The sequence below is a fragment of the Lonchura striata genome, chromosome 25 (assembly GCF_050655825.1).
Source record: "Lonchura striata isolate lonStrDom1 chromosome 25, ASM5065582v1, whole genome shotgun sequence".
In the NCBI taxonomy this organism is placed as follows: domain Eukaryota; kingdom Metazoa; phylum Chordata; class Aves; order Passeriformes; family Estrildidae; genus Lonchura; species Lonchura striata.
Window position 1 is genome coordinate 3,569,180 of NC_140727.1, and position 24,599 is coordinate 3,593,778.

Below are 24,599 nucleotides of genomic sequence, written 5' to 3' on the forward strand. Positions count from 1 at the left end.
CGGCTTCTGCCTTTCCCCGCCACAACGCCCCCCGCGCATGCGCAGCTCCAAGGGCACGATGGCGGCGCTGCGGGCGCTGTGGCGGCTCCGCAGCCCCTCAGGGCTGAGGGCTCGGCTGGGCCCGGCCCCGGCCCGGTGAGCCCGGGGGGACACGGCGGGGGTGGGGGGGAGGCTGAGGGGATGGCCCCGCTCACCTCCCGGGCCCCGCAGGTGCCGCCAGTGGCAGCCCGACATGGAGTGGGCGCAGCAGTTCGCCGGGGCCATCATGTACCCCAGCAAGGCCACCGAAAAGTGGGTGCCGCCACCCTGGAACGGTGAGGGGACAGCGGGGACCCTCTGGGAGGAGGGGGGGAGGGGGCTTTGGGGGACCCTGAGGCCTTTGGGGGGGCTCAGGAGGGGTATCAGGGTCTCTGGGGGGGTTTTAGGGGTGTCCTGAGGGCTTTGGGGGGGCCCAGGAGGGGTCTCAGAGCCTTTGGGGGGGCTCTAAGGGTGTCCTGAGGGCTTTGGGGGGCTCCAGGAGGGGTATCAGGTCTTTGGGGGGCCCAGGAGGGGTCTCAGGGGCTTCGGGATGGTCTTGGAGGGATGCTAAGATCCTAAGTAGGGCTTAGGGAGGGTTTTTGGGAGCTGTGGGGTCGTTTGGAGGTCACTCAGAGCAGCTTGGGGTCACTTAGGGCAGTTTTGGGGTCCCTCAGATGTGTTTTGGGGTCCCTCAGATCAGTTTGGGGTCCCTCAGATCAGTTTTGGGGTCACTTGGAGAACTTTGGGGTCACTCAGGGCACTCAGGCTCCCCACAGATCCTCAAGCAGGTGCCGCTCCCTCCCTGCCCCCAGCATTTGGGGGGTTCTGTGCCCTCCCTGGGGGGCTGTCCCCGTGTCCCTGACCCCTCTTGGGGGGATGTCCCTGTGTCCCTGACCTCTGTCCCTGACCCCTGGCCCTGTCCCTGACCTCTGTCCCTGACCCCTGGCACTGTCCCTGTCCCCTGTCCCTGTTCCCTGTCCCCTGACCCTGTCCCTGTGTCCCCAGACAAGGACCCGGTGGCTCACAAGAAGGTCGCCAGCCTGACCATCAACTTTGGGCCGCAGCACCCGGCGGCTCACGGGGTCCTGCGGCTGGTGCTGGAGCTCAGCGGGGAGACGGTGAAACGCTGCGACCCCCACGTGGGGCTGCTGCACCGCGGCACCGAGAAACTCATCGAGTACAAGACCTACCTGCAGGTGATCCATGGGGTCCCGAATTCCATGGGATCCCTGAGATCCCCATCCCTGACATCCCATTTCCCTGCAATCCCATTTCCCTTAAACCCCATTCCCATGGGATCCCCACGTGGGGCTGCTGCACCGCAGCACCGAGAAACTCATCGAGTACAAGACCTACCTGCAGGTGATCCTGGGGTCCCGAATTCCATGGGATCCCTGAGATCCCTGACATCCCATTTCCCTGCAATCCCATTTCCCTTAAACCTCATTCCCATGGGATCCCCACGTGGGGCTGCTGCACCGCAGCACCGAGAAACTCATCGAGTACAAGACCTACCTGCAGGTGATCCATGGGGTCCCGAATTCCATGGGATCCCTGTCCCTCTGTCCCTGAAATCCCAAATTCCATGGGATCCCCGTCCCTGAGATCCCCATCCCTGAGATCCTGTTTCCCTGAAATCCTCATTCCCATGGGATCCCCACGTGGGGCTGCTGCACCGCGGCACCGAGAAACTCATCGAGTACAAGACCCACCTGCAGGTGATCCATGGGGTCCCAAATTCCAGCCCTCCATCACTCCCAGCCCTCCCAGTATTTCCAGTATTCCCAGTACTTTCAGCACTCACAGTCCTCCCAGCAGTCCCAGTATTCACATCACTCCCAGCCCTCCCAGTATTCCCAGTTCTCTTGGTATTCGCAGCACTCGCAGTATTCCCATCACTCCCAATATTCCCAGTATTCCCAGTCCTCGTGGTATTTCCAGTGCTCCCAATATTCCCAGTATTCCCAGTCCTCCCGGTATTCCCATCTCTCCCAGCGCTCCCATCACTCCCAGTATTCCCATCCCTCCCAGCCCTCCCAGTGCTCCCAGTATTCCCAGTTCGGGGTTCCCGCAGGCGCTGCCCTATTTTGACCGCCTGGACTACGTGTCCATGATGTGCAACGAGCAGGCCTACTCGCTGGCCGTGGAGAAACTGCTCAACATCCGGCCCCCTCCGCGGGCCCAGTGGATCCGAGGTGAGGCTCCCCCTGGCATTCCCGGCTCCCTGCACCCCCCGGGATTTTTGGGATCACCCCCCCCTTTCCCCCGTTTTCCCAGTTCTCTTCGCCGAGATCACGCGGCTGCTCAACCACATCATGGCGGTGACCACGCACGCGCTGGACATCGGCGCCATGACGCCGTTCTTCTGGATGTTCGAGGAGAGGGAGAAGGTTCGGGGGGTTCGGGGGGTGGGCTTTGGGGGCGTGGGGGTGCCGGGGGGGCTGAGCAGCAGCGGGGTCCCCTCTGTCCCCCCCAGATGTTCGAGTTCTACGAGCGCGTGTCGGGGGCGCGGATGCACGCGGCCTACGTGCGGCCCGGCGGCGTGCACCAGGTGAGGGGCCGGGCCGGCTCCCCTTCCGTGGGATCCCCATTCCCTGGGGAACCCCATCCCTGGGATCCCCATTCCCACAGGAACCCCATCCCTGGGAACCCCATTCCCACAGGAACCCCATCCCTGGGATCCCCATTCCCACAGGAACCCCATCCCTGGGAACCCCATTCCCTGGGGAACCCCATTCTCATGGAACCCCATCCCTGGGATCCCCATTCCCTGGGGAACCCCATTCCCACAGGAACCCCATTCCCTGGGGACCCCCATTCCCATGGGAACCCCATTCTCATGGAACCCCCCTCCCTGGCACCCCATTCCCATGGGATCACCTGTCCTGTGTGTGCCTCCAGTCCCACCTGTCCCAATCCCACCTGTCCCTTGGGTCTCACCTGTCCCACCAATCCCATCAATCCCAACCCCTCCAATCCAACCTGTCCCACCCATCCCAACCCTATCAATCCCATCTGTGTCACCTGTCCCTTGGTTCCTATTTGTCCCACCTGCCCCACCAATCCCACCTGTCCCACCTGTCCCACCAATCCCACCTGTCTCACCTGTCCCACCAATCCCATCAATCCTACCTGTCTCTTGGATCCTATTTGTCCCACCAATCCCACCTGTCCCTTGGGTCCCACCTGTGCCAGGACCTGCCCCTGGGGCTCATGGATGACATCTACGAGTTCGTGAAGAACTTCTCCATCCGGATCGACGAGGTGGAGGAGGTGAGGGGGGACCTGGGGACACGGGGAGGGGACAGCCGGGGGCTGGCACCTGGCACCTGGGAGGGGCAGGGCCACCCATGGTGGGGTGAGGGGACAAAGATTGGGGTGGAGGGGGACAGGGACAGGTGAGGGGTGCCAGGGACAGGTGAGGGGTGTGAGGGATACACAGGTGATGATGGCAGGGACAAGTTTTGGAGCGAGGGGGACAAGGAACAGGTGCCAGCAGAGGGCCAGGTGGCAGTGCCAGGGCAGGTGCCAGGTGTGCCAGGGCAGGTGCCAGGTGTGCCAGGCATTCCTGCCGTCCCCAGATGCTGACCAACAACCGCATCTGGAAGAACCGCACCGTGGACATCGGCGTCATCACGGCCGAGGAGGCGCTCAACTACGGCTTCAGGTGAGCCGGGGGGGCCCCGGGTGCGCCCCGGCCCGCGGGGCCCAGCCTCAGGTGCCATTTTTGGGGTGTCCCAGCGGGGTGATGCTGCGGGGCTCCGGGATCAAGTGGGACCTGCGCAAGACGCAGCCCTACGACGTCTACGACCAGGTGGAGTTCGACGTGCCCATCGGCTCCCGCGGCGACTGCTACGACAGGTACGGCCTCACCTGCCCAGGGGGGCGTGGGGGGCATGGGGGGTGCCCCCCATCCCCCCTGGGGCTGCCAGTCCTGGGATTGATGGGCCAGGGGTCGCTGGGTCCCCAGCAGCAGGACCCCCATCCCATGGGAACCCATCCCATGGACCCCATCCCAGGGACCCCCAGGACCCCCATCCCACGGGAACCCATCCCATGGACCCCCATCCCACGGGAACCCATCCCATGGACCCCCATCCTATGGAACCCATCCCTGTGACTCCCATCCCATGGGTACCCCATCCCTAAGACCCTATCCCCCTATCCCAGGGATCTCCATCCCATGGAACCCATCCCATGGCACCCCATTCCCATGGGAACCCCATCCACTTTTGGGGTGCAGGTACCTGTGCCGTGTGGAGGAGATCCCCTGTGCCTTTTTTGGGGTTCAGGGGATCCCCACACCCCGTTTTCGGGGCGCAGGTACCTGTGCCGCGTGGAGGAGATGCCCTGTCCCGTTTTTGGAGCTCAGGGGATCCCCTGTCCCGTTTTTGGCGTTCAGGGGATCCCCACACCTCGTTTTTGGGACTCAGGGGATCCCCACAACCTGTTTTTGGGGCTCAGGGGATCCCCACACCCCGTTTTCGGGGTTCAGGGGATCCTCTGTCCTGTTTTGGGGTTCAGGGGATCCCCACACCCCGTTTTCGGGGCGCAGGTACCTGTGCCGCGTGGAGGAAATGCCCTGTCCCATTTTTGGGGTTCAGGGGATCCCTGTGCCTTTTTTGGGGTTCAGGGGATCCCCACACCCCGTTTTCGGGGTTCAGGGGATCCCCTGTCCCGTTTTGGGGTTCAGGGGATCCCCACACCCCGTTTTCGGGGCGCAGGTACCTGTGCCGCGTGGAGGAGATGCGGCAGTCGCTGCGGATCATCCTGCAGTGCCTCAACAAGATGCCGCCCGGCGAGATCAAGGTGGACGACGCCAAAGTGTCACCCCCGAAACGCGCCGAGATGAAGGTGACGTGTCCCCAACGCCGCGGCTGGCGTGGCACCGGGGCGGGTGGTACCAAAGGTTGGTGGCACCCAGGGCAGGTGGCACCAAAGGTTGGTGGCACCCAGGGCAGGTGACATCAAAGATTGGTGGCACCAAAGATTGGTGACACCCAGGGCAGGTGACACACAGCACAGGTGACACCAAAGGTTGGTGGCACCAAAGATTGGTGGCAGTGAGGGCAGCTGGCACCCAACACAGGTGACACCAAAGGTTGGTGGCATCCAGGGCAGGTGGCACCAAAGGCTGGTGACACCCAGGGCAGGTGGCACCAAAGGTTGGTGGCACCAAAGGTTGGTGGCACCAAAGTTTGGTGGCACCAAAGATTGGTGGCACCGAGGGCAGGTGGCACCCAGGGCAGGTGGCACCCAGGGCAGGTGGCACCCAGCATATGTGACACCAAAGGTTGGTGGCACCCAGGGCAGGTGGCACCCAAACACAGATGACACCAAAGGTTGGTGACACTCAGGGCAGGTGGCACCGAGGGCAGGTGACACCCAGCACAAGTGACACCCAGGGCTGGTGGCACCAAAGGTTGGTGACACTCAGGGCAGGTGCCAGCCCTGCAGTGCCACCTCTGTCCCCACAGACGTCCATGGAGTCCCTGATCCATCACTTCAAGCTCTACACCGAGGGCTACCAGGTGCCACCCGGGGCCACCTACACGGCCATCGAGGCCCCTAAGGTGACACTTCTCACCCGGTTTGTCCCTGGCACCGGCTCCATGCCAGCCCTGCCCCGTGTCCCCAACCCTGTCCCAATCATGTCCCCAACCCTGCCCCTTTGTCCCCAGCCATGTCCCCAGCCTTGTCATGCTGTCCTTGTGTCCCCAACCCCATCCCCAGCTGTGTCCCCACTGTCCCTATTGTCCCCATGTCCCCATTGTCCCCAATCCTGTCCCCATGTCCCCATGTCCCCATTGTCCCCATTGTCCCCAATCCTGGCCCCATTGTCCCCACAGGGGGAGTTTGGGGTGTACCTGGTGTCCGATGGCAGCAGCCGTCCCTATCGCTGCAAGATCAAAGCGCCCGGCTTCGCCCACCTGGTACGGCCTGGGCACACCTGGGCACACCTGGGGAACATCTGGGCACACCTGGGATACAGCTGGGCACACCTGGGATACACCTGGGCACACCTGGGCACACTTGGGAACATCTGAGCACATCTGGGCTACACCTGGGGAACATCTGGGGACACCTGGGGGAATATCTGGGGACACCTGGGGACACCTACAGACACCTGGGGAACATCTGGGCACACCTGGGCACACTTGGGAACACCTGGGGAACATCTGGGCACACCTGGGATACACCTGGGCACACCTTGGGGAACATCTGGGGACACCGAGGGCTCACTGGACATGGGGACAGGGAACATTGGAGGGTCCCTGTGGGGATTATTGAGGGTAATTAACACCTGTGGGTTAATTGCGGTCCCTGTGGGCCATTAATTGGCTGTTAATTGGCCATTAATTGGCTGTTAATTGCGGTTCCCCAGGCCGGGCTGGACAGGATGTCCCAGGGCCACATGCTGGCAGACGTGGTGGCCATCATTGGTACGTCCCCCTCCTCTTTTTTGGGGCTCCCTTCCCCATTTTTGGGGTCACCCTCCCATTTTTTGGGGTTCCCTTCCCCATTTTGGGAGTCCCTCTCCACTTTTGGGGTCCCTTCCCCATTTTTGGGGGGCTCTTTTCCTATTTTGGGACTTTCTTCCTCATTTTTCAGGTTTCTTTTCATTCTCTGTTTTTTTTTTTCTCTGTTTCAGGGCCTCCTTCCTTATTTGTGGGATTTCTTCCCTTTTTAGGTTTTCCCCTCATTTTGGGGGGGCTCTTCCTCAGTTTTCCCCTATTGGAATCCTCCTTCCCTTTTTTTGGGGGAGCTCCTTCCAGTTTGAAGGGGCTCCTTCTCCAATTTGGGGGGGTTCTTGCCCAATTTGGGGTCTCCTTCCCCTATTTGGGGTCCCCTTCCCCAGTTGGGGGGGTTCTTGCCCAGTTTGAGGTCCCTTCCCCAGTTTTGGGGGTCCCTTCTCCGTTTTGGGAGTCCCTCTCCCCTTTTGGGGTCCCCTTCCCCATTTTTGGGGAGTTCCTCTCTTTTTAGGGTCTCCCTCTCTTTTCTGGGTGCCCCTTCCAGTTTTGGGGTCTCCTTCCCCATCCCAACATCTCTTTCCAGGTTTGGGGGGGTCTCCCCCCAATTTTGGGGTGCCCTGACCCTCCTTTTCCCCCTGCAGGCACCCAGGACATCGTTTTTGGGGAGGTGGATCGATGAGGAGGGGTCCCCACCCCTCTCCGTGTGCTGCTGCAGTTTGGGGGTGCCCCGGCCCCCCGTTTCGAGTCAAATAAAGCCAAAATCGGCTCCGGAGCCTCCCTGTGCCCTTTGCCACCCCTTTGTCACCGCTGTCACCTCCTTCCCAGTTTGGGGGGGGCTCTTGCCCAGTTTAGGGGGTCTCTTACCCAGTTTGGAGTCCCTTTCCCCATTTGGGATCTCTGTCCCAAATTTGGGGGGGCTCTTGCCCAGTTTGGGGTCTCTCTCCCAGTTTGGGGAGCTGCTTCCCCAGTTTGGGTGGGCTCCTTCCCCAGTTTGGGAGGGCTCTTGTCCAGTTTGGGGGGTTTCTTTCCCAGTTTGGGGGGGTCCTTTTCCCTTTTGGGGGGGCTCCTTTCCCCTTTTGGGATCTCTTTCCCCTTTTGGGGTCTCTCTTCCAGGTGAGGGGGGGCTCCTTCCCCAGTTTTGGGGGGCTCCTTCCCCAGTTTTGGGGGTCTCCTTTCCCCTTTTGGGGTCCCTTCCCCTTTTGGGGCCTCTCTCCCACTTTGGGGGCGGAAGGAGCCCCCCAAAAAAGGGGGAAGGGCTTTCCCCAGAGCTCCCCCGTCCCGCGGGGATTTTTGGGGGGCTCTGCCGGCTCCGGGGGAGCGGCCGGACGTTGGTGGTGGCCGCGGGTGACACTTGGGGACAGCGGAAGGGAGGGAGGGAGGTGGCACTGGGGAAGTGGGGGAGGGGCCGTGGTCACTGCTGGCGGCGAGGGGACAGCGAGGGGACAATGGGGACACTGGGGACACTGGGGACAGCGGGGCCGCGCTGCCTGCTCGGCCTCGTCCTGCTGGGGGCGCCCGGCCTGGCCGCAGGTGGGCACGGGGGGGTTTGGGGTGTCCGGGGGGTTTGGGGTGTTTGGGGAGGTTTAGGGGATTTGGGGTGTCCGGGGGTTTGAGGGGTGTCGGGGGGGTTCAGAGGGTTTGGGGGTATTTAGGGGACTTGGGGTGTCCCGGGGGTTTTGGGGCGGTTTAGGGGATCTGGGGTGTCGGGGAGGTTTGGGGTGGTTTAGGGGATTTGGGGTGTCGGGGGTATTTGGGGTGTCCGGGGGTTTTGGGGGGGTTTAGGGGATTTGGGGTGTCGGGGGGATTTGGGGTGTCCGGGGGTTTGGGGGAGTTTGGGGGATTTGGGGTGTCGGGGGAGTTCAGGGGGTTTGGGGGTATTTAGGGGATCTGGGGTGTCCGGGGAGTCTGGGGGGGTTTAGGGTGTCCGGGGATTTTGGGGGTGTTTGGGGTGTCTGGGGAATTTGGAGGATTTGGGGTGTCGGGGGGATTTGGGGGGGTTTGGGGTGTCCGGGGGGTTTGGGGTGTTTGGGGAGGTTTAGGGGATTTGGGGTGTCCGGGTGGTCTGGGGGGGTTTAGGGGATTTGGGGTGTCGGGGGGGGTTTAGGGGATTTGGGGTGTCGGGGGTATTTGGGGTGTCCGGGGATTTTGGGGGGGTTTAGGGGATTTGGGGTGTCGGGGGCGTTTGGGGTGGTTTAGGGGATTTGGGGTGTCCCGGGGCTTTGAGGGGTGTCGGGGGGGTTCAGGGGGTTTGGGGGTATTTAGGGGATCTGGGGTGTCCGGGGAGTCTGGGGGGGTTTAGGGTGTCCGGGGATTTTGGGGGTGTTTGGGGCGTCTGGGGAATTTGGAGGATTTGGGGTGTCGGGGGGATTTGGGGAGGTTTAGGGGATTTGGGGTGTCCAGGGGTTTTGGGGGGATTTGGGGTGTCCGGGGGTTTTGGGGGGGTTTGGGGTGTCCGGGGGGTTTGGGGTGTTTGGGGAGGTTTAGGGGATTTGGGGTGTCGGGGGGGTCTGGGGGGGTTTAGGGGATTTGGGGTGTCCGAGGGGAACAGGGGGACTTTGGGGGGATTTAGGGGGTTTGGGGAGGATTTAGGGGAATCCAGAGGGACCCACGGAGGGATGGGGGGTCCTGGGGATTTGGGGTCCCAGAGATTTGGGGTCACAGGGATTGGGGTCACGGGGATTTGGGGTCGCAGGAATTTGGGGTCCTGGTGATGCGCCACATCCCCTTCCCCGCTCCCTTGACTTTTGGGGTGCCCCAGGGACCCCTGAGGTGCTCCTGGGTTTGGGGGGGCACCCGGGGGGGGTCCCGGGGGGCTCCAGGACCGACCCCAACCCCCCCAGACCTCAGGCACGGGGGGGGCTCTGGTGCCACCCAAGGCGCCATCGGTGCCACCTGCGGGGGGACACACGGAGCCGGGGGGTCCCCAAAATTCCATAATCCCATAATTCCCCATAAACCCCCCAAAATTCCCCCCAAAACCCCGCAAAATCTCCCCAAATCGCTCCAAAACCCCCCAAAATCGCTGCAAGATCACCCCAAAAGCCCCCCAAATCGCTCCAGACTCTTTCAAAATCCCCCCAAAATCGCCCCAAAATGCCCCAAAATCACCCCAAAACCCCGCAGGGGCGCTGGCCGAGCCCGAAATCTGCTACGTGCTGGACGCGGTGCTCTTCCTCTACAGCCTCATCCTCACCGGCCTCTACATCCGCCTCAGGGTGAGCCCCCCGAACCCCCTTTTTTTTTGGGGGGGGGGGTCCCCAAACCTCCCCTCCCCCCTCCCCCACTTGTTTTTACCCATTTTCCCCTTTTTTCCCCTCATTTTTGGTTTTCTCTCCCCTTCCCCAGTTCATGACTTGGCGGCTGCAGAGAGCGGCTGAGCAGGTAAAGGGGGGGAGAGATTTTGGGGGGATTTTGGGGGGTTTTGGGGTGCGGGGGGGTGTGGGGGATGGGGGTGTCCGGCTGTGCCCCCCCCCAGCCCCCCAAAATCCACTTTCACTTTCTGTTCCCGGCAGAAGGAGGAAGAGGCCGTTTATGCCGTGAGTCACGCGGGGGGGCGGGGAGGATTTTGGGGACACCCCCAAATTGTTTTGGGGGGTGCGGGGGCTGTGCTGGGGAGGGGGAAAATCCCTGAGGTTTGGGGGTGACCCGTGGATATTGATGGGCTGGGATTTGGGGTGTCCCCCTCCATTAATGGGGCTGGGATTTGGGGTGTCCCCCCCATTTATGGGTGTCAGATTTGGGGTGTCCCCCTCCATTAATGGGGCTGGGATTTGGGGTTTCCCCTTCCATTTATGGGTGTCAGATTTGGGGTGTCCCCCTCCATTAATGGGGCTGGGATTTGGGGTGTCCCCCCCCATTTATGGGTGTCAGATTTGGGGTGTCCCCCCCAACAATGGGGCTGAGATTTGGGGTGTCCCCCTCATTGATGGGGTGAGATTTGGGGTGTTTGGGATTTGGGGTGTTTGGGATTTGGGGTGCTCCCCCTCCACTAAAGAATGACTGAGGGGGTGACAATGTGGGGGTGACACTGGGAAGGTGACAATGTGGGGGTGACAATCGGTGGGGATGGCACTGGAGGTGACACTGTGGGGGTGACAATATGGGGGTGACACTGAGGAGGTGACAACGTGGGGGTGACAACGTGGGGGTGACAATTCAGGTGACAATGGAGGTGACAATGTTGGGGTGAATCCGTGGGAGTGACAATGTGAGGGTGACACTGTGGGGATGACACTGGGGAGGTGACAATGTTGGGGTGACAACGTGAGGGTGACAATCGGTGGGGGTGACAATGGAGGTGACAACATGGGGGTGACAATCGGTGGGGGTGGCACAGCCCCCCTGGACACCCCAAAACGCCCCCGGCCCCCCCGCAGGGTCTCAGCTCCGACCCCCAGGAGACCTACGAGACCCTGCAGATGAAGAGCTCCTGACCCCCGAGAAAACCGGGAATTTCCCCTGGAAATGGGAAAATTCCGGTTTTTTACACCTGGAAATGGAAAAATTGGGGTTTTTTTACCCCTGGAAATGGAAAATTTAGGATATTTTTTTCCCTGAAAATGGAGAATTGAGGTTTATTTTTCCTGGAAAATGGAAAATTTGGAATTTTTTTTTCCCTGAAAATGGAGAATTGGGATTTATCTTTCCCTGGAAATGGAAATTTTGAATTTTTTTTCCCCTGGAAATGGAAAATATGGATTTTTTTTTTCCCCCTGGAAATGGAAAATTGGGATTTTTTTTCCTCTCTCCCTGGAAATGGAAAAATTAAAACATAAAAAAATCCGATATTAAATGGGGTTTTAAGGGTTAAAAACTGGGGGTAAACATTGAGATCTTCTGGGTTAAAATCGGGATTAAAATGGTTAAAAATAGGGATTCAAAAAGGTTAAAATTGGGGTAAAATCGATCAAAAATGGGTCCAAAAATGTTAAAAATGGGCAAAAAGGAGAAATGCCCCCCAGATCCCTGGAGAACAGCAGCTGGCATCGGGAGGTGGCATCAGGAGGTGACAGGGTGGCACCAGGGTGGCATCAGGAGGTGACAGGGTGGCACCAGGGTGGCATCAGGAGGTGACAGGGTGGCATCAGGAGGTGACAGGGTGGCACCAGGGTGGCATCAGGAGGTGGCAGGGTGGCATCAGGAGGTGACAGGGTGGCATCAGGAGGTGACAGGGTGGCATCAGCAGGTGGCACCAAGGTGGCAGCAGGAGGTCACAGGGTGGCACCAGGGTGGCATCAGGAGGTGGCAGCGCTGGCCGTGCCCCAGGCTCTCTTCTCCACCAGGGCACAGAACCTGTCGGGCACCCCGGAGTCCCTGCGGGGACAGAGCGGCACGGGGGGGACATCAGCGGTGCCAGGGGTGCCAGGAGGGAACAGGAGGGGACAGAAGAAGTCTCAAGAGGTGGCAGGAAGTGGCAGTAGTGACACAGGAGGTGGCACAGGGGTTGACACAGGGGGTGGCACAGGAGGTGGCAGGAAGTGGCACAGGAGGGGACAGGAGGTGCCAGGGGTGCCAGGAGTGACAGAAGAGGTTGCAGGAAGCAGCAGTAAGTGGCAGAGGTGGCACAGGGGGTGGCACAGGGGTTGACACACGGGGTGGCACAGGCGGTGGCACAAGGGTGACCCAGGCGGTGGCACAGGGGTTGGCACAGGTGGCAGTGGTGGCACAGGGGGTGGCACAGGCGGTGGTACAGGGGGTGGCACAGGTGGCACAGAGGTGGCACAGGAGGTGGCAGGAAGTGGTACAGGTGACATGGGGTGACACAGGGGTGGCAGGGGTGGCACGGGGGTGGCACAGGGGGTGGCAGGAACTGGTACAGGTGACACAGGAGGTGGTACAGGAGGTGGCACAGGGGGTGACACAGGGAGTGGCAGTGGTGACACAGGGGTTGGCACAGAGGTGGCACAGCGGGTGACCCCCGGCCCGCACCTGAGGCGCTGCAGTTTCTGCTGCCCCGCGCGTGCCAGGCGCTCTGCCCGCTGCCGTGCCCGCGCCAGCTCCCGCTGCCCCTCCTCGATGGCCGCGGCTCGGTCGCGCTGTCGCCGCTGCCGCGACTCCCGGATCTGCTCCCGCAGCGCCTCGGCGTGGGCGCGCTGTGCCCGCTGCCGTGCCAGCTGCTGCTGCTGCTGCCGTGCCAGCTGCTCCTGCTGGGCACTGGGGACATTGTGACACTGTGACACTGGCACTGTGCCCACTGCTGCTGCTGGGCACTGGGGACACGGGGACATTGTGACATTGGCACTGTGACATGGACACTGTGCCTGCTGCCGTGCCAGCTGCTGCTGCTGGGCACTGGGGACACGGGGACATTGTGACATTGGCACTGTGACATTGGCACTGTGACATGGACACTGTGCCTGCTGCCGTGCCAGCTGCTGTTGCTGGGCACTGGGGACACGGGGACACCACTGTGACATTGGCACTGTGACACTGTGACATTGGCACTGTGGCACTGTGACACTGGCACTATGACACTGTGACACTGGCACTGTGTCCACTGCCGTGCCAGCTGCTCCTGCTGGGCACTGGGGACATTGTGACACTGTGACACTGGCACTGTGACACTGGCACTGTGCCCGCTGCCATGCCAGCTGCTCCTGCTGGGCACTGGGGACATCACTCTGACACTGGGGCACTGGCACTGTGACACAGGCACAACCCCTGGGGTGACACGGGGACGCTGCCACCATCCCCTGGGGACAACTGGGGTGGCTCAGGGACACCAACACTGTCCCCTGGGCATGGCTGGCACAGCGCCTGGGGTGATACTGGTGTCCCCAGAGCCAGCAGGGTGGCACAGGGACCTTGTCACACCTGGGTGACACTGGTGTCCCCGGAGCCAGCAGGGTGGCACAGGGACCTTGTCACACCTGGGTGACACTGGTGTCCCCGGAGCCAGCAGGGTGGCACAGGGACACGGCCACACCTGGCACTGCCCGTGGGGCGACACCGACGTGTCCCCAACGCCCCGGCTGTCGCCGTGCCAGCCGCGGTGCCACCCACCTGAGCAGGGTGAGGAAGTCGCGGCGCTCCTGCTGCAGCGCCAGCGCCAGCTGCTGTCGCCGCTGTGTCACCTGCTCGCGGCGGCCCCGCTGCAGCTCCTGCAGCTGCTCCGCGCGGCGCCGCTCCCGCTGCAGCTCCCGCTGCCGCCAGGCCCGCTCCGCTGCCTCCTGGCTGCGCCTGCAGCGCACAGCCTCCTGCGGGGACAGCGGGGGCATTGGGGACACTGGGGACATTGGGGACACTGGGGGCACTGGGGACATTGGGGGCTTTGGGGACATTGGGGATACTGGGGACATTGGGGACATTGGGGGCACTGGGGACACTGGGGGCATTGGGGACTCTGGGGACACTGGGGACATTGGGGACATTGGGGACACTGGGGACACTGGAGGCTTTGGGGACATTGAGGACATTGGGGACTCTGGGGACACTGGGGACATTGGGGACACTGGGGGCATTGGGGACTGGGGACACTGAGGGCATTGGGGACACTGGGGACTCTGGGGACACTGGGGCATTGGGGACACTGGAGACATTGGGGACATTGAGGACTCTGGGGACACTGGGGACACTGGGGGCATTGGGGACTCTGGGGACACTGGGGGCATTGGGGACACTGGGGGCATTGAGGACACTGGGGACTCTGGGGACACTGGGACTCTGGGGACACTGGGGCATTGGGGACACTGGGGACACTGGAGACATTGGGGACATTGAGGACTCTGGGGACAGTGGAGACATTTGGGGCATTGGGGAGTTTCAGGGGCACTGGGGACTCTGGGGGCATTGGGGGGTTTCATGGACATTGGGGACACTGGGGATATTGGGGACATCGGGGATATTGGGGGTGCTGGGGACATTGGGGACTCTGTGGGCTTTGGGGACATAGGTGACACTGGAGACACTGGGGACAGTGGAGACATCAGGGACATTGGGGACACAGGGGATATTGGGGACATTGAGGACTCTGGGAGCACTGGGGGCATTGGGGACACTGGGGGTTCTGGGGATATTGGGGACACAGGGGATATTGGGGACACTGGGAGCTCTGGGGACAGGGACAGGTCCCGGTGCCACCAGTCCCACTGTGCCACCTCTTGGCTGCGCTCGGAGTGCAGAGCCCCTGGGTGGTGACAGCACCCTGGGGAGGGGACAGAGCCCCAGGGAGGGGACAAGGGTGGCAGTGCCACCCACCCGCGCCTCCTGCCAGTCCCGCTCGTGCTCCTGCATGGCCTTGACCCGGTCCAGCTCCCGCTGCCGCTCCCGCCGCAGCCGCGCCCGCTCCGTCTCCAGCGCCGCGTCCCGCTCCTGGGGACAGCGACATGGGGACAGCGGCACCAGGACAGGGACATGGCTGGGACAGGGACACCGGGACAGGGACACAGACAGAGCTGGGACAGGGACGTGGCTGGGACAGCGGCACCGGGACAGGGTCATGGGGACAGGGACACCGGGACAGCAACATGGGGATAGCGACACCGGGACAGGGTCATGGGGACAGGGACACCGGGACAGCAACATGGGGATAGCGACACCGGGACAGGGTCATGGGGACAGGGACACTGGGAGAGCAACATGGGGACAGCGACACCGGGACAGCGACACCAGGACACAGGGGGAGACAGGGACACCGGGACAGCGACACCGGGACAGCAACATGGCTGGGACAGGGACACCGGGACAGCGACACAGACAGAGCTGGGACAGGGACGTGGCTGGGACAGGGACACTGGGACAGGGACACGGCTGGGGACAAGGACATTGGGACAGGGACAGGGACAGAGGGACAGGGGGACAGGGACATCGGCTGAAGACAGAGCCACGGGGCAGGGACAAGGACTGGGCAGGGGACAGTGTCACAAGGTGGGACAGAGCCCTGGGAAGGTGACAGAGCCCTGGGGAGGTGACAAAACTCTGGAAGGTGACAGCCCCTGCCAGCCCCCTGACCCCCTGCTGGCGCTGCTCCTCCAGGGCCCGCAGCTCGGCGCGCCGCTCGCGCTCGCTGTTGCGCTGCCGCAGCCGCTGGTTCTCCGCATCCACCGCCTTCATGTCGGCCAGGAGCTGCCGCTTGCGCTGCTGCTGCTGCTGCCAGGCCTGCCCGCCCCGCGGGGACACCGCGGGGACACCGCGGGGACACCGAGCCCGTCACCGCACAGCCCCGCAAACCCCCCTTCCCATGGGGATCCCCATTCCCTGGGACCCGCATGACCCGGGATCCCAAATCCATGGGATCCCCATTCCCTGAAATACCCATTCCCCGGGATCCCAAACCTTGGGATCCCCATTCCCTGAAATCCCCATTCCCTGGGATCCCAAACCTTCGGATCCCCATTCCCTAGGATTCCCCTGCTATAGATCCCAAATCCCTGGGATCTCAAACCCCTGGGATTCCCCTGCTGTAGATCCCAATTCCATGGGATCCCAAACATCTGGGATCCCCCTCATGAGGACCCCCATTCCCTGAAATTCCCATTCCCTTAAATCCCCATTCCCTGAAATCCCCATCCCCTGGGGTCTCCCACTCCTTGGGACCCCAAATCCCTGGGATTCCCCTCCTCAGCCCCCCCCCCCCCCCATTCCATGAAATCCCCATTCCCTGGGATCCACAGCAGCTCCGTGTCCCCTCCCGCTGATGCCACCACATCCCCAAGGCCACCAGAGCCACGATCCCGTCCCGTGCTGCCCCGAGACCCAAATTCCCAAATTCCCGAATTCCCGCTGGGAATCTCAGACCTCGCGATCCTCCCTCCTCATCTGCTCCAGGTGCTCCAGGAACCTCTGGCCCTCCTGGAATTTCTGCTCGGCCCTCAGCGCCCGCTGCTCCTGGCGCTGCTCTATCTGCTGGAGCACCTCCCGCTTGGCGCTGGGAATTCGGGAATAATTCGGGAGTTATTTGGGAATTCGGGAATCATTTGGGAATTTGGGAATGGAAAAGTTCCAGTCCACTTCCAGAAGTGTGGAGTGCATGGGGTGGGTGGAGAAGGGGAAAGGAAGGGAAAGGAGAAAAAAGGGGGAAGGGGAAATGGGAGTAGGAAAAAAGAAGGGAAAAGGGAAAGAGGGAGAAAGGGAAATGGAAAAGGGGCAAAGGAAAGGGGGAAAAGAGGGAAAAGAGGGAAAAAAGGGGAAGGGAAAAGAGGGAGAAAAGGGGAAATGGAGAGAGGGAAAAGGAGGGAAAAGAAGGGGAATGGGGAAAGGGAAAAGGCAAAAAAAGGGAAGGAGAGGAAAAGGGAAAAAGGAAAAGGAGAAAGAGGAAAGTGAAGAGGAAAAAAAGAATGGGGGAAGGGAGAAGAGATTAGGAGAAAGGGATAAGGGAAAAGGGAAGAGGGAAAGGAAAAGGGAATGGCAGGACCTGATGAGCTCCTGCTTCCTGCGGCGCTCCAGCTCCTCCTGCAGCTGCAGCTCCTTCTCCCGCTGGCTGTCCATGAGCCGCGCCAGGCGCTGCTCCTCCGCCCGCAGCTCCCCCTGCACCTGCCGCTTCTCCGCCAGCTGCCTGTCCAGGATGGAGCTGCAGCGGGCGCTGAGCAGGAGCTGCGGGAATGGGAAATAGGGAATGGGAAATGGGAATGGGAAACGGGAATTCTGGATCTGGCACTTCCTGCCTGTCCAGGATGGAGCTGCAGCGGGCGCTGAGCAGGAGCTGCAGGAATGGGAAATGGAATGGGAAATGGGAAATAGGGAATGGGAAATGGGGAATGGGAATTCTGGGTCTGGCACTTCCTGCCTGTCCAGGATGGAGCTGCAGCGGGCGCTGAGCAGGAGCTGCGGGAATGGGAATGGGAAATGGGAAATAGGGAATGGGAAATGGGAATTCTGGATCTGGCACTTCCTGCCTGTCCAGGATGGAGCTGCAGCGGGCGCTGAGCAGGAGCTGCAGGAATGGGAAATGGAATGGGAAATGGGAAATAGGGAATGGGAAATGGGGAATGGGAATTCTGGGTCTGGCACTTCCTGCCTGTCCAGGATGGAGCTGCAGCGGGCGCTGAGCAGGAGCTGCGGGAATGGGAATGGGAAATGGGAAAAGGAAAGGAAAGGGAAGGGAAGGGAAGGGAAGGGAAGGGAAGGGAAGGGAAGGGAAGGGAAGGGAAGGGAAGGGAAGGGAAGGGAAGGGAAGGGTTCCGCCTGTACCGAGTTCAGATGCCGCATCTCATCCTCCTGCTCCATCCTCATCCCGGCCGCGCGCTCCAGCAGCTCCCGCCGCTCCCTCTCCTGCTCCTGCTCCAGCTCCGAGCGGGCCTGAGCTTCCCGCAGCTCCTCCTGCCGCTGCTCCGCTCTGCGGGCCCGGCTGCGCTCCTCCTGCGGGACAGGGACACTGCTGGGGACATTCCCAGCGTCCTGGGGGACATTCCCAGGGTCCAGGGGGACATTCCCAGGGCCTCCTGCAGGGACAGGCCCGGGACATCCTGGGACCCTGGGGGATATTCCCAAGGCATTCCTGGGGGACATTCTCGGGGTCTTGGGGGCATTGCCAGGAACATTCCTTGGGGACATTCCCAGGGCCTCCTGCGGGGAGAGTCCTGGGAGGTTCCAGGGACCCTGGCACGAGGGGATGAGGAAATTTGGGAAAGGGAAATTCGGGCTCAGGAAATTCTGGATCAGGAAAAGCAGGATTGGGAAAATCAGGATTAGGGAAGATCGGGAGCGGGAAATTCGGGCTCAGGAAATCGGGAGATGCCCACGAAAGCTGCGTCCTGGCGGGATTTGAGGATCCGCAGCCGATCCGCGAGCTCCCGGCGCGGAGCCCGAGCCTCCTCCTGGATCCGCTGGAATTCCTCGGTGCCGATGATGAGCGAGGCCGGGAGCCGATCCCTGGGAACTCTGTGGGACACGGACCGGGATCAGGGGCACGGGGACAGCTCCTGGTGTCCCCTGTGTCCCCATATCCCACCTGGGTTCCCAAATCCTCTCTGAGTCCCCACTTACCCCACTGAGTCCTCAAATTCCCTGGAGTTCTCAAAATCCCTCAGGGTCCCCAAATCCCCCCTGAGTTCCCAAATCCTTTCTGATTCCTGGGGGTCCCCAGACCCCCTATGGGGTCCCCAAATCCCCATGAGTCTCACATGAGCTCCCGAACCACGTCCTTGGTGAAGACCCGGATGGTTTTGGGTTTGTCCCGGGATGAGGGCACCGTGCCCGGGGCGCTCCTCACGTCCCGGAGCTGCACGATGGCGCTGGAGGGACCTGAAATCTGTGGGAAAGGATGGGGTGAGACCCCAAAATCCCCCCCAAAATCGTCCCACAAACCCACCCTCAAAATCCCCAACGAAATCCCATAAAAACCATTACAAAATCCTCCTGAAATCCCATAAAAACCGTTACAAAATCCTCCCGAAATCCCATGTGTCATCCCAAAATCACCTCAAAATCCCTCCCAAAAATCCCCTAAATCTCCTTGAAATCCCCCACAAAATCCACCAAATTTTAGGGTGAGATTTTGGCCCAAGAGACTCCCAAATTCCCACAAAATGGCTCCATCCTCACCTTCCTCGCCCCCTCCACCTCTTCCTCCTTGTCCGTGTCCTTGTCCCTGTCCCTGTCCGTGTCCTTGTCCGTGTCCCTGTCCCGCTGCTCGTCCCTGCCCAGCTCCGCGCTCCGCACCCGCCGCAGCTGCTCCTGTGGGGACAGGGGACACCACGGGGACATCATAGGGACATTCGGGGGGTACATTCCCGAGGATATCCTGGGGACATCGTGGGGACATCCCAGGGGATATCCCGGGGACATTTCCAGGGACATCCTGGGGAATTCCCAGGAGCAGGAAAATCAGGAGCAGGAAAAAACGGAATGGGGAAAAGCGAGGCCCAGAAAAGAGGGATTAGGAAAAGTGGGATTAGGAAAATCGGGGTAAAAAAAAAAAATATATATATATATAAAAAAAAGGGATTGGGAAAAGGGGGATTGGGAAAAGTGAGTGGGAAATTCGGGATCAGGAAAGTTGGGATCAGGAAAATTGGGATGGGAAAAGGCGGGATCAGAAAAAGGAGGGGTGGGAAGATCAGAAAATTCGGGATTAGGGGAGATCAGGATCAGGAAATTCGGGCTCAGGAAATTCTGTATCAGGAAATTTGGGATGAGGGAAAACAGGATTGGGAAATTTGGGATTAGGGATGATCAGGATCAGGAAAAGCAGGAACAGGAAATTCAGAATTAGGGAAGATCAGGATCGGGAAATTTGCGAAAAGGAAATTCTGGATCAGGAAATTTGGGATCAGGGAAAGCAGGATTGGGAAAATCAGGATTAGGGAAGATCAGGAGCAGGAAATTCGGGCTCAGGAAATCGGGAGATGCCCACGAAAGCCGCGTCCTGGCGGGATTTGAGGATCCGCAGCCGATCCGCGAGCTCCCGGCGCGGAGCCCGAGCCTCCTCCTGGATCCGCTGGAATTCCTCAGTGCCGATGATGAGTGAGGCCTGGGGACGATCCCTGGGAATTCTGTGGGACACAAACTGGGATCAGGGGCACGGGGAAAAAATATCCCGCATTTTGGAGGAAAAATCCTGGATTTTAGGGAAAAAAAACCCTGAATTTTGGGGGAAGAATTTTCAAATTCTGGGGGAAATTATCCCGGATTGAGGGGGAAATAACCCTAAAGCTTGGGGGTAATAAATCCTGAATTTTGGGGAAAATATCCCCGATGTGGGAGGGGAAGCCACCAGATTTTTAGCCAAAAAAATATATTTTTTTTATTTTTTAAACTGAAATTTTGGCGAAAAAATCCAGAATTTTGGGTGAAATAATCCAGGATTTTATGGGGGAAAAAAAAATCACGGATTATTGGGGGGAAAAAGGCAGATTTGGGGAGCCTCACATGAGCTCCCGGATCAGGTCCCTGGTGATGACCCGGATGGTTTCGGGTTTGTCTCGGAGCGCGGGCGGCGCTCGGGGGGCGGCCGTGACATCGTGGAGCAGCACGATGGGGCTGGAGGGGCGCGAGGGCTGAGGGAAAGGACGGCGTGAGACCCCCAAATCCCCCCCAAAATCTGCCTCAAAAATCCCTCCAGAAATCCCATAAACAATCCCCCGAAAATCCACAAAATCAACCCAAAATCCCCTCCAAATCACCCCAAAACTCTTCTAAGTTATTCCAACCTCCCCAAATCACCCCCAAATCTCTCCAAATCCCCTTCAATCACCCCAAAGTCCTCCCAAAATCCCTACCCCAGAACTCCCCCAGATGATCCCTAAATCCCCCAAAAATATCCCCTAAATCCCCCCCAAATCACCTCTAAATCCCCCCCAATCACCCGAATTCACCCCAAAATGCTGCCAAATCCCTCGATTTCCCCAAATTCCCCCCGTGTCACCCCAAATCACCTCAGAGTGCCACCAAAAATCCCCCACATCCCCCGAAAGTCCCCCCAGATCCCCTCAAAATACCCCCAGCTGCCCAAATCCCTCACCCGGTGCCTCCCGGTTCCCCTCCCGCTGCCCAAATCTTTCACCCGGTTCCCCCTCGGTGCCCAAATCCCATGCCCGGTGCCCAAACCCCCCCGTCCCCAGCCCTGCCAGGTGCCCTCCAGTGTCCCCCGGTGTCCCCGGTTCCCATTCCCGGTGCTCCCGGTGCCCAAATCCCCTCTCCCCAGCCCTGCCAGATTCTTCCCGGTGTCCCCGGTGTCCAAATTCCCGCCCCCCCCCCCCCCCCCCCAGCCCTGCCAGATTCTTCCCGGTGCCCCCGGTGCCCCCCGGTGCCCCTCCCCGGTGCCTAAATTCCCCCTCCCCAGCCCTGCCAGATTCCTCCCGGTATACCCCGGTGTCCCCGGTTCCCCTCCCCGGTGCCCCCCGGTGCCCAAATCCCCCCTCCCCAGCCCTGCCAGGTACCCCCGGTGCCCCTCCCCGGTGCTCCCGGTGCCCAAATCCCCTCTCCCCAGCCCTGCCAGGTTCCCCCCGGTTCCCCTCCCCGGTGCTCCCGGTGCCCCACCCCGCACCCGCTGCTCCCCGGGCGGGCTCCGAGCCCCGGAGCTGCTGCGGAGCCTCCGCCGAGCCCGGGGGGGACGGGAGGGACCGGGGGGCTCTGGGGGGACACCGGGAGGGCTGTGGGGGACACGGGACCCCGGGGTGACCCCAGGAGGGTTTTGGGGGACACCGGACCCGGGGGATTTGGGGACACGGGACCCCGGGGTGTCCCCAGGAGGGTTTTGGGGGACACCGGACCCGGGGGATTTGGGGACACGGGACCCCGGGGTGTCCCCAGGAGGGTTTTGGGGGACACCGGACCCGGGGGATTTGGGGACACGGGACCCCGGGGTGTCCTCGGGGTGGCGGGAGGCGGATCCCGGGCAGGGGCGGCTGTCGAGTGTCGCCATTGGGGGATGAGGATGTCGCGATTGTCGCCAGGTGTCCCCAACCGGCCCCGGCGCGAGCGGCGCTGTCCCCAACGTCCCCAACAGCCGCGGGGGGATGGAGGATCGGGGGGGCCTGGAAAGGGCGGGGTGGACCCCAAAATCCCCCCAAAAATCCCACTAAAAACACCCCAAATCCACTCCAAAATGATATAAAAATCCCCCCCAAGCCATCAAAATCCCAAACCCCAAAACTCCCTCCACAATTCGCTGCAAATTCCCCCAGTTCATGAATTATTATTTCCTTCACATAGAAAACATTTTCTTACATTGTTAAAAGTTTTCGGTATTTTCATTGATATGCACAACTTACATTTCTGTGCGCGATTTAACCACAACCATTTCACCGGTCCCCGAAATCACAGCCTTCCGACCAGCAGCGTGGTACCACTGCCCCTCCACTGGTACCTTCCCAAATCATCCCACTGCTATCCCATAATACTCCGCATTTCCAGCGGGCATCCTGTCTGACCCTAAAAATGCACCGAGGAATTCAAAAATGGCCATTGGGAAAGCGTAACAACACCCTAAAAGACACCAGAAAAGTCCTAAAAAGCCTTCAAAAATCCCCTAAATATTCCTAATAGTCCTAAAAAAAACCCCTCAAAAAAACCCCAAACAAAACAAAACAAAAAAACCCCCCAAAACCAAAAGAACCAACCCAAACAAACAACCAACCAACCAAAAAAAAAACCCCCAAAAAAACCTCAAGGAAGCCTGCTCAGCCTCCAAACCCCTTCCTGTCGCTCTCTAGCCCACAGATGTCATCCCTACCTTTTTGCAGCGGGTCCTGTTGTCCTCTGCGGGTTCTGTGCTGTCCTGGTGCGAGGGTCGCTGCTCTGTCCCGGGGAGGGTTCTGGTGTGGTCTTGTTATGAACAAAACAGCCTGGCTGGGACACTTGGCTCCAATTAAGTACTGACATTGAAATGTTAATTAGCTAATTGCTCCTGGGAATCACCTACCCCCACCCAAACTAGGACTGGGATGCAAAATAATCCAGTGGAATCATGGGAGGGGGTTTTGGGGATGAAAAACATGGAGACCCCAGGGACAGACCCTGCATGGAGACCCCAGGGACGGACTCTGCCACCTTCTCACCCTTCGGCTACCGGGAAAAAGCTACACCACCCCCCTGCCGAGCTGACTTTTTAATAAAGAGCTGAACACTAATAAAGGCATAGACCCTGCTCATTTCAGTCTCGCTGTCAGGCTTGCTGTGCTGTGCTGCTGTTGTTGGGGGTGAAAAGGGAAAAGGCTGCTTAGGGTGAGGTACGGGTGGCGTGAGGGGTGCCGCACCTGTACCCTAACTTGCCTCCTAAGCTGTACCCTGTAGCCCTGATCCCCACTGGACTGTCCAGCGCTCAGACCCTCTCCCTTCACCCCTGACCCCTCCCTCAGCCCCCCAGCCCTCAGGCTCTGGCTGTCACCCTCGAACCCCCCTTTGCCCCTCAAGCCCCCTCTCAGCTGCCCCTCAGCCCCTGTGTGCCACCCTTAATCCCTCTCCTCTGCCCCTCAGCCCCCAGCTTCTCTGTGTCACCCTCCAGCTGCCCCTGCCCCCCTCAGCATCTCTCTGTGTCACCCACTGTCCTCTCCCCTGTTCCTCCCTCAGCTCCCAGCCTCTGTCACCCTCAAGCCCACACAGTGCCCCTCAAGCTGCCCCTCAGCCTCTATGCCATGAAAAGACCCTAAAAAAACATAAAAATGCCCTAAAAAACCCTCATCATCAAAATGTGGGGTTAAAGGTGGTGGGAGGACTGGTTCACCTGTAACCCTCAGGCTCCCCCAACTTTGTCCCTCAAGGCACCCCCAGCCTTTCAACCTCCTTGTGTCACCCTCCATTCCCCCACGGCAGACTCTCAGCATCTCTAAGCCCCTGTTTTTACCCCTAAATACACATTCTGTCCCTCAGCCTCCATGTGTCACCCTCCAGCTCCCCACCGCAGCCTCTCAGGGTCTCTGAGCCCCCCTTTTTACTTCTACAGACCCCTGCTGCCTCTCAGCTACCCCCACCCTCTGTACCACCCTCAAGCCCTCAGCCATCGGAGCCAGGTCCCTTCGTGACACGGTCTGGGAGTCCAGAGAATCCCTCTGGCTGCGTGCGTAGGTCGGAACCCTCGAAGGCCATCAGGAACCCCCCATACAAAGCCAGAGAGACACTGTCTCTGATCTCTGTACAGCCCTACAAACTGACATCAGGAACCTGGACTGCTGAGTTTTCTTTCCCAGCGAAAATGCCCAAAGCATGTACCCAGGGGCTCCTGGCCCTGGACTGGTACCTGACTGTAAAGAATCCATGTATCAAAGGATGGAGCCCACACCGAAGTTGTCCCCACCTCAAACTTGTGCTGCCCTGATAGACCCAAGGGAGCCCTACAAACTGACATCAGGAACCTGGACAGCTGAGTTTTCTTTCCCAGGGAAAATGGAAAAAGGATGTGCCCAGGGGCCCCCGGCCCTGATTGCCAAAAATCCCTATATCGAAGGATGCACCCCACACCGAAGTTTTCCCCACCTCAAACTTGTCCTGCCCTGATAGACCCAAGGGAGCCCTACAAACTGACATCAGGAACCTGGACTGCTGAGTTTTCTTTCCCAGGGAAAATGGAAAAAGGATGTGCCCAGGGGCCAGTTGACCTGACTGCAAAGAATCCTTATATCGAAGGATGGAGCCCAGATCGAAGTTGTCCCAACCTCAAACTTGTGCTGCCCTGATAGACCCAAGGGAGCCCTACAAACTGACATCAGGAACCTGGACTGCTGAGTTTTCTTT

At 60.2% G+C, this 24,599-nt stretch overlaps 3 protein-coding genes across 3 annotated transcripts; 2 read left to right on the forward strand and 1 right to left on the reverse strand.

Annotated features, from left to right (window-relative positions):
- Positions 1-33: 33 nt before the first annotated feature.
- NDUFS2 (NADH:ubiquinone oxidoreductase core subunit S2) lies at positions 34-7,263 on the forward strand. Its single transcript, XM_085560711.1, has 14 exons — positions 34-135; positions 211-314; positions 1,024-1,214; positions 2,093-2,213; positions 2,296-2,408; positions 2,495-2,569; positions 3,214-3,291; positions 3,600-3,685; positions 3,760-3,879; positions 4,743-4,872; positions 5,496-5,591; positions 5,868-5,951; positions 6,404-6,461; positions 7,133-7,263. The coding sequence occupies exons 1-14, from the start codon at positions 38-40 to the stop codon at positions 7,168-7,170; spliced, it is 1,392 nt and encodes a 463-aa protein (XP_085416837.1). The 5' UTR covers positions 34-37; the 3' UTR covers positions 7,171-7,263.
- Positions 7,264-7,400: 137 nt separating this feature from the next.
- FCER1G (Fc epsilon receptor Ig) lies at positions 7,401-11,276 on the forward strand. Its single transcript, XM_085560713.1, has 5 exons — positions 7,401-8,021; positions 9,615-9,706; positions 9,837-9,872; positions 10,004-10,027; positions 10,868-11,276. Exons 1-5 carry the CDS (start codon positions 7,937-7,939, stop codon positions 10,922-10,924), a joined length of 294 nt encoding a protein of 97 aa, XP_085416839.1. The 5' UTR covers positions 7,401-7,936; the 3' UTR covers positions 10,925-11,276.
- A 58-nt stretch (positions 11,277-11,334) lies between these two features.
- LOC146765407 (uncharacterized) lies at positions 11,335-24,089 on the reverse strand. Its single transcript, XM_085560435.1, is given in 11 exon segments — positions 11,335-12,878; positions 13,401-13,687; positions 14,688-15,587; positions 16,227-16,356; positions 16,843-17,021; positions 17,619-18,121; positions 18,124-18,308; positions 18,551-18,678; positions 18,972-19,103; positions 19,783-19,921; positions 22,603-24,089. Coding segments are annotated over 11 exon segments (3,726 nt in total). The 5' UTR covers positions 22,752-24,089; the 3' UTR covers positions 11,335-11,884.
- Between the last annotated feature and the right edge of the window lie 510 nt (positions 24,090-24,599).

Coding starts and splice junctions, on each gene's coding strand:
- NDUFS2 (XM_085560711.1), top strand. CDS start 38: ATGCGCAGCTCCAAGGGCACGATGGCGGCGCTGCGGGCGCTGTGGCGG. Junction 3,880..4,742: donor CGCGGCGACTGCTACGACAG/GTACGGCCTCAC, acceptor TTCGGGGCGCAG/GTACCTGTGCCGCGTGGAGG. Junction 4,873..5,495: donor CGAAACGCGCCGAGATGAAG/GTGACGTGTCCC, acceptor CTGTCCCCACAG/ACGTCCATGGAGTCCCTGAT.
- FCER1G (XM_085560713.1), top strand. CDS start 7,937: ATGGGGACACTGGGGACACTGGGGACAGCGGGGCCGCGCTGCCTGCTC. Junction 8,022..9,614: donor GGCGCCCGGCCTGGCCGCAG/GTGGGCACGGGG, acceptor AAAACCCCGCAG/GGGCGCTGGCCGAGCCCGAA. Junction 9,707..9,836: donor GCCTCTACATCCGCCTCAGG/GTGAGCCCCCCG, acceptor CCCCTTCCCCAG/TTCATGACTTGGCGGCTGCA.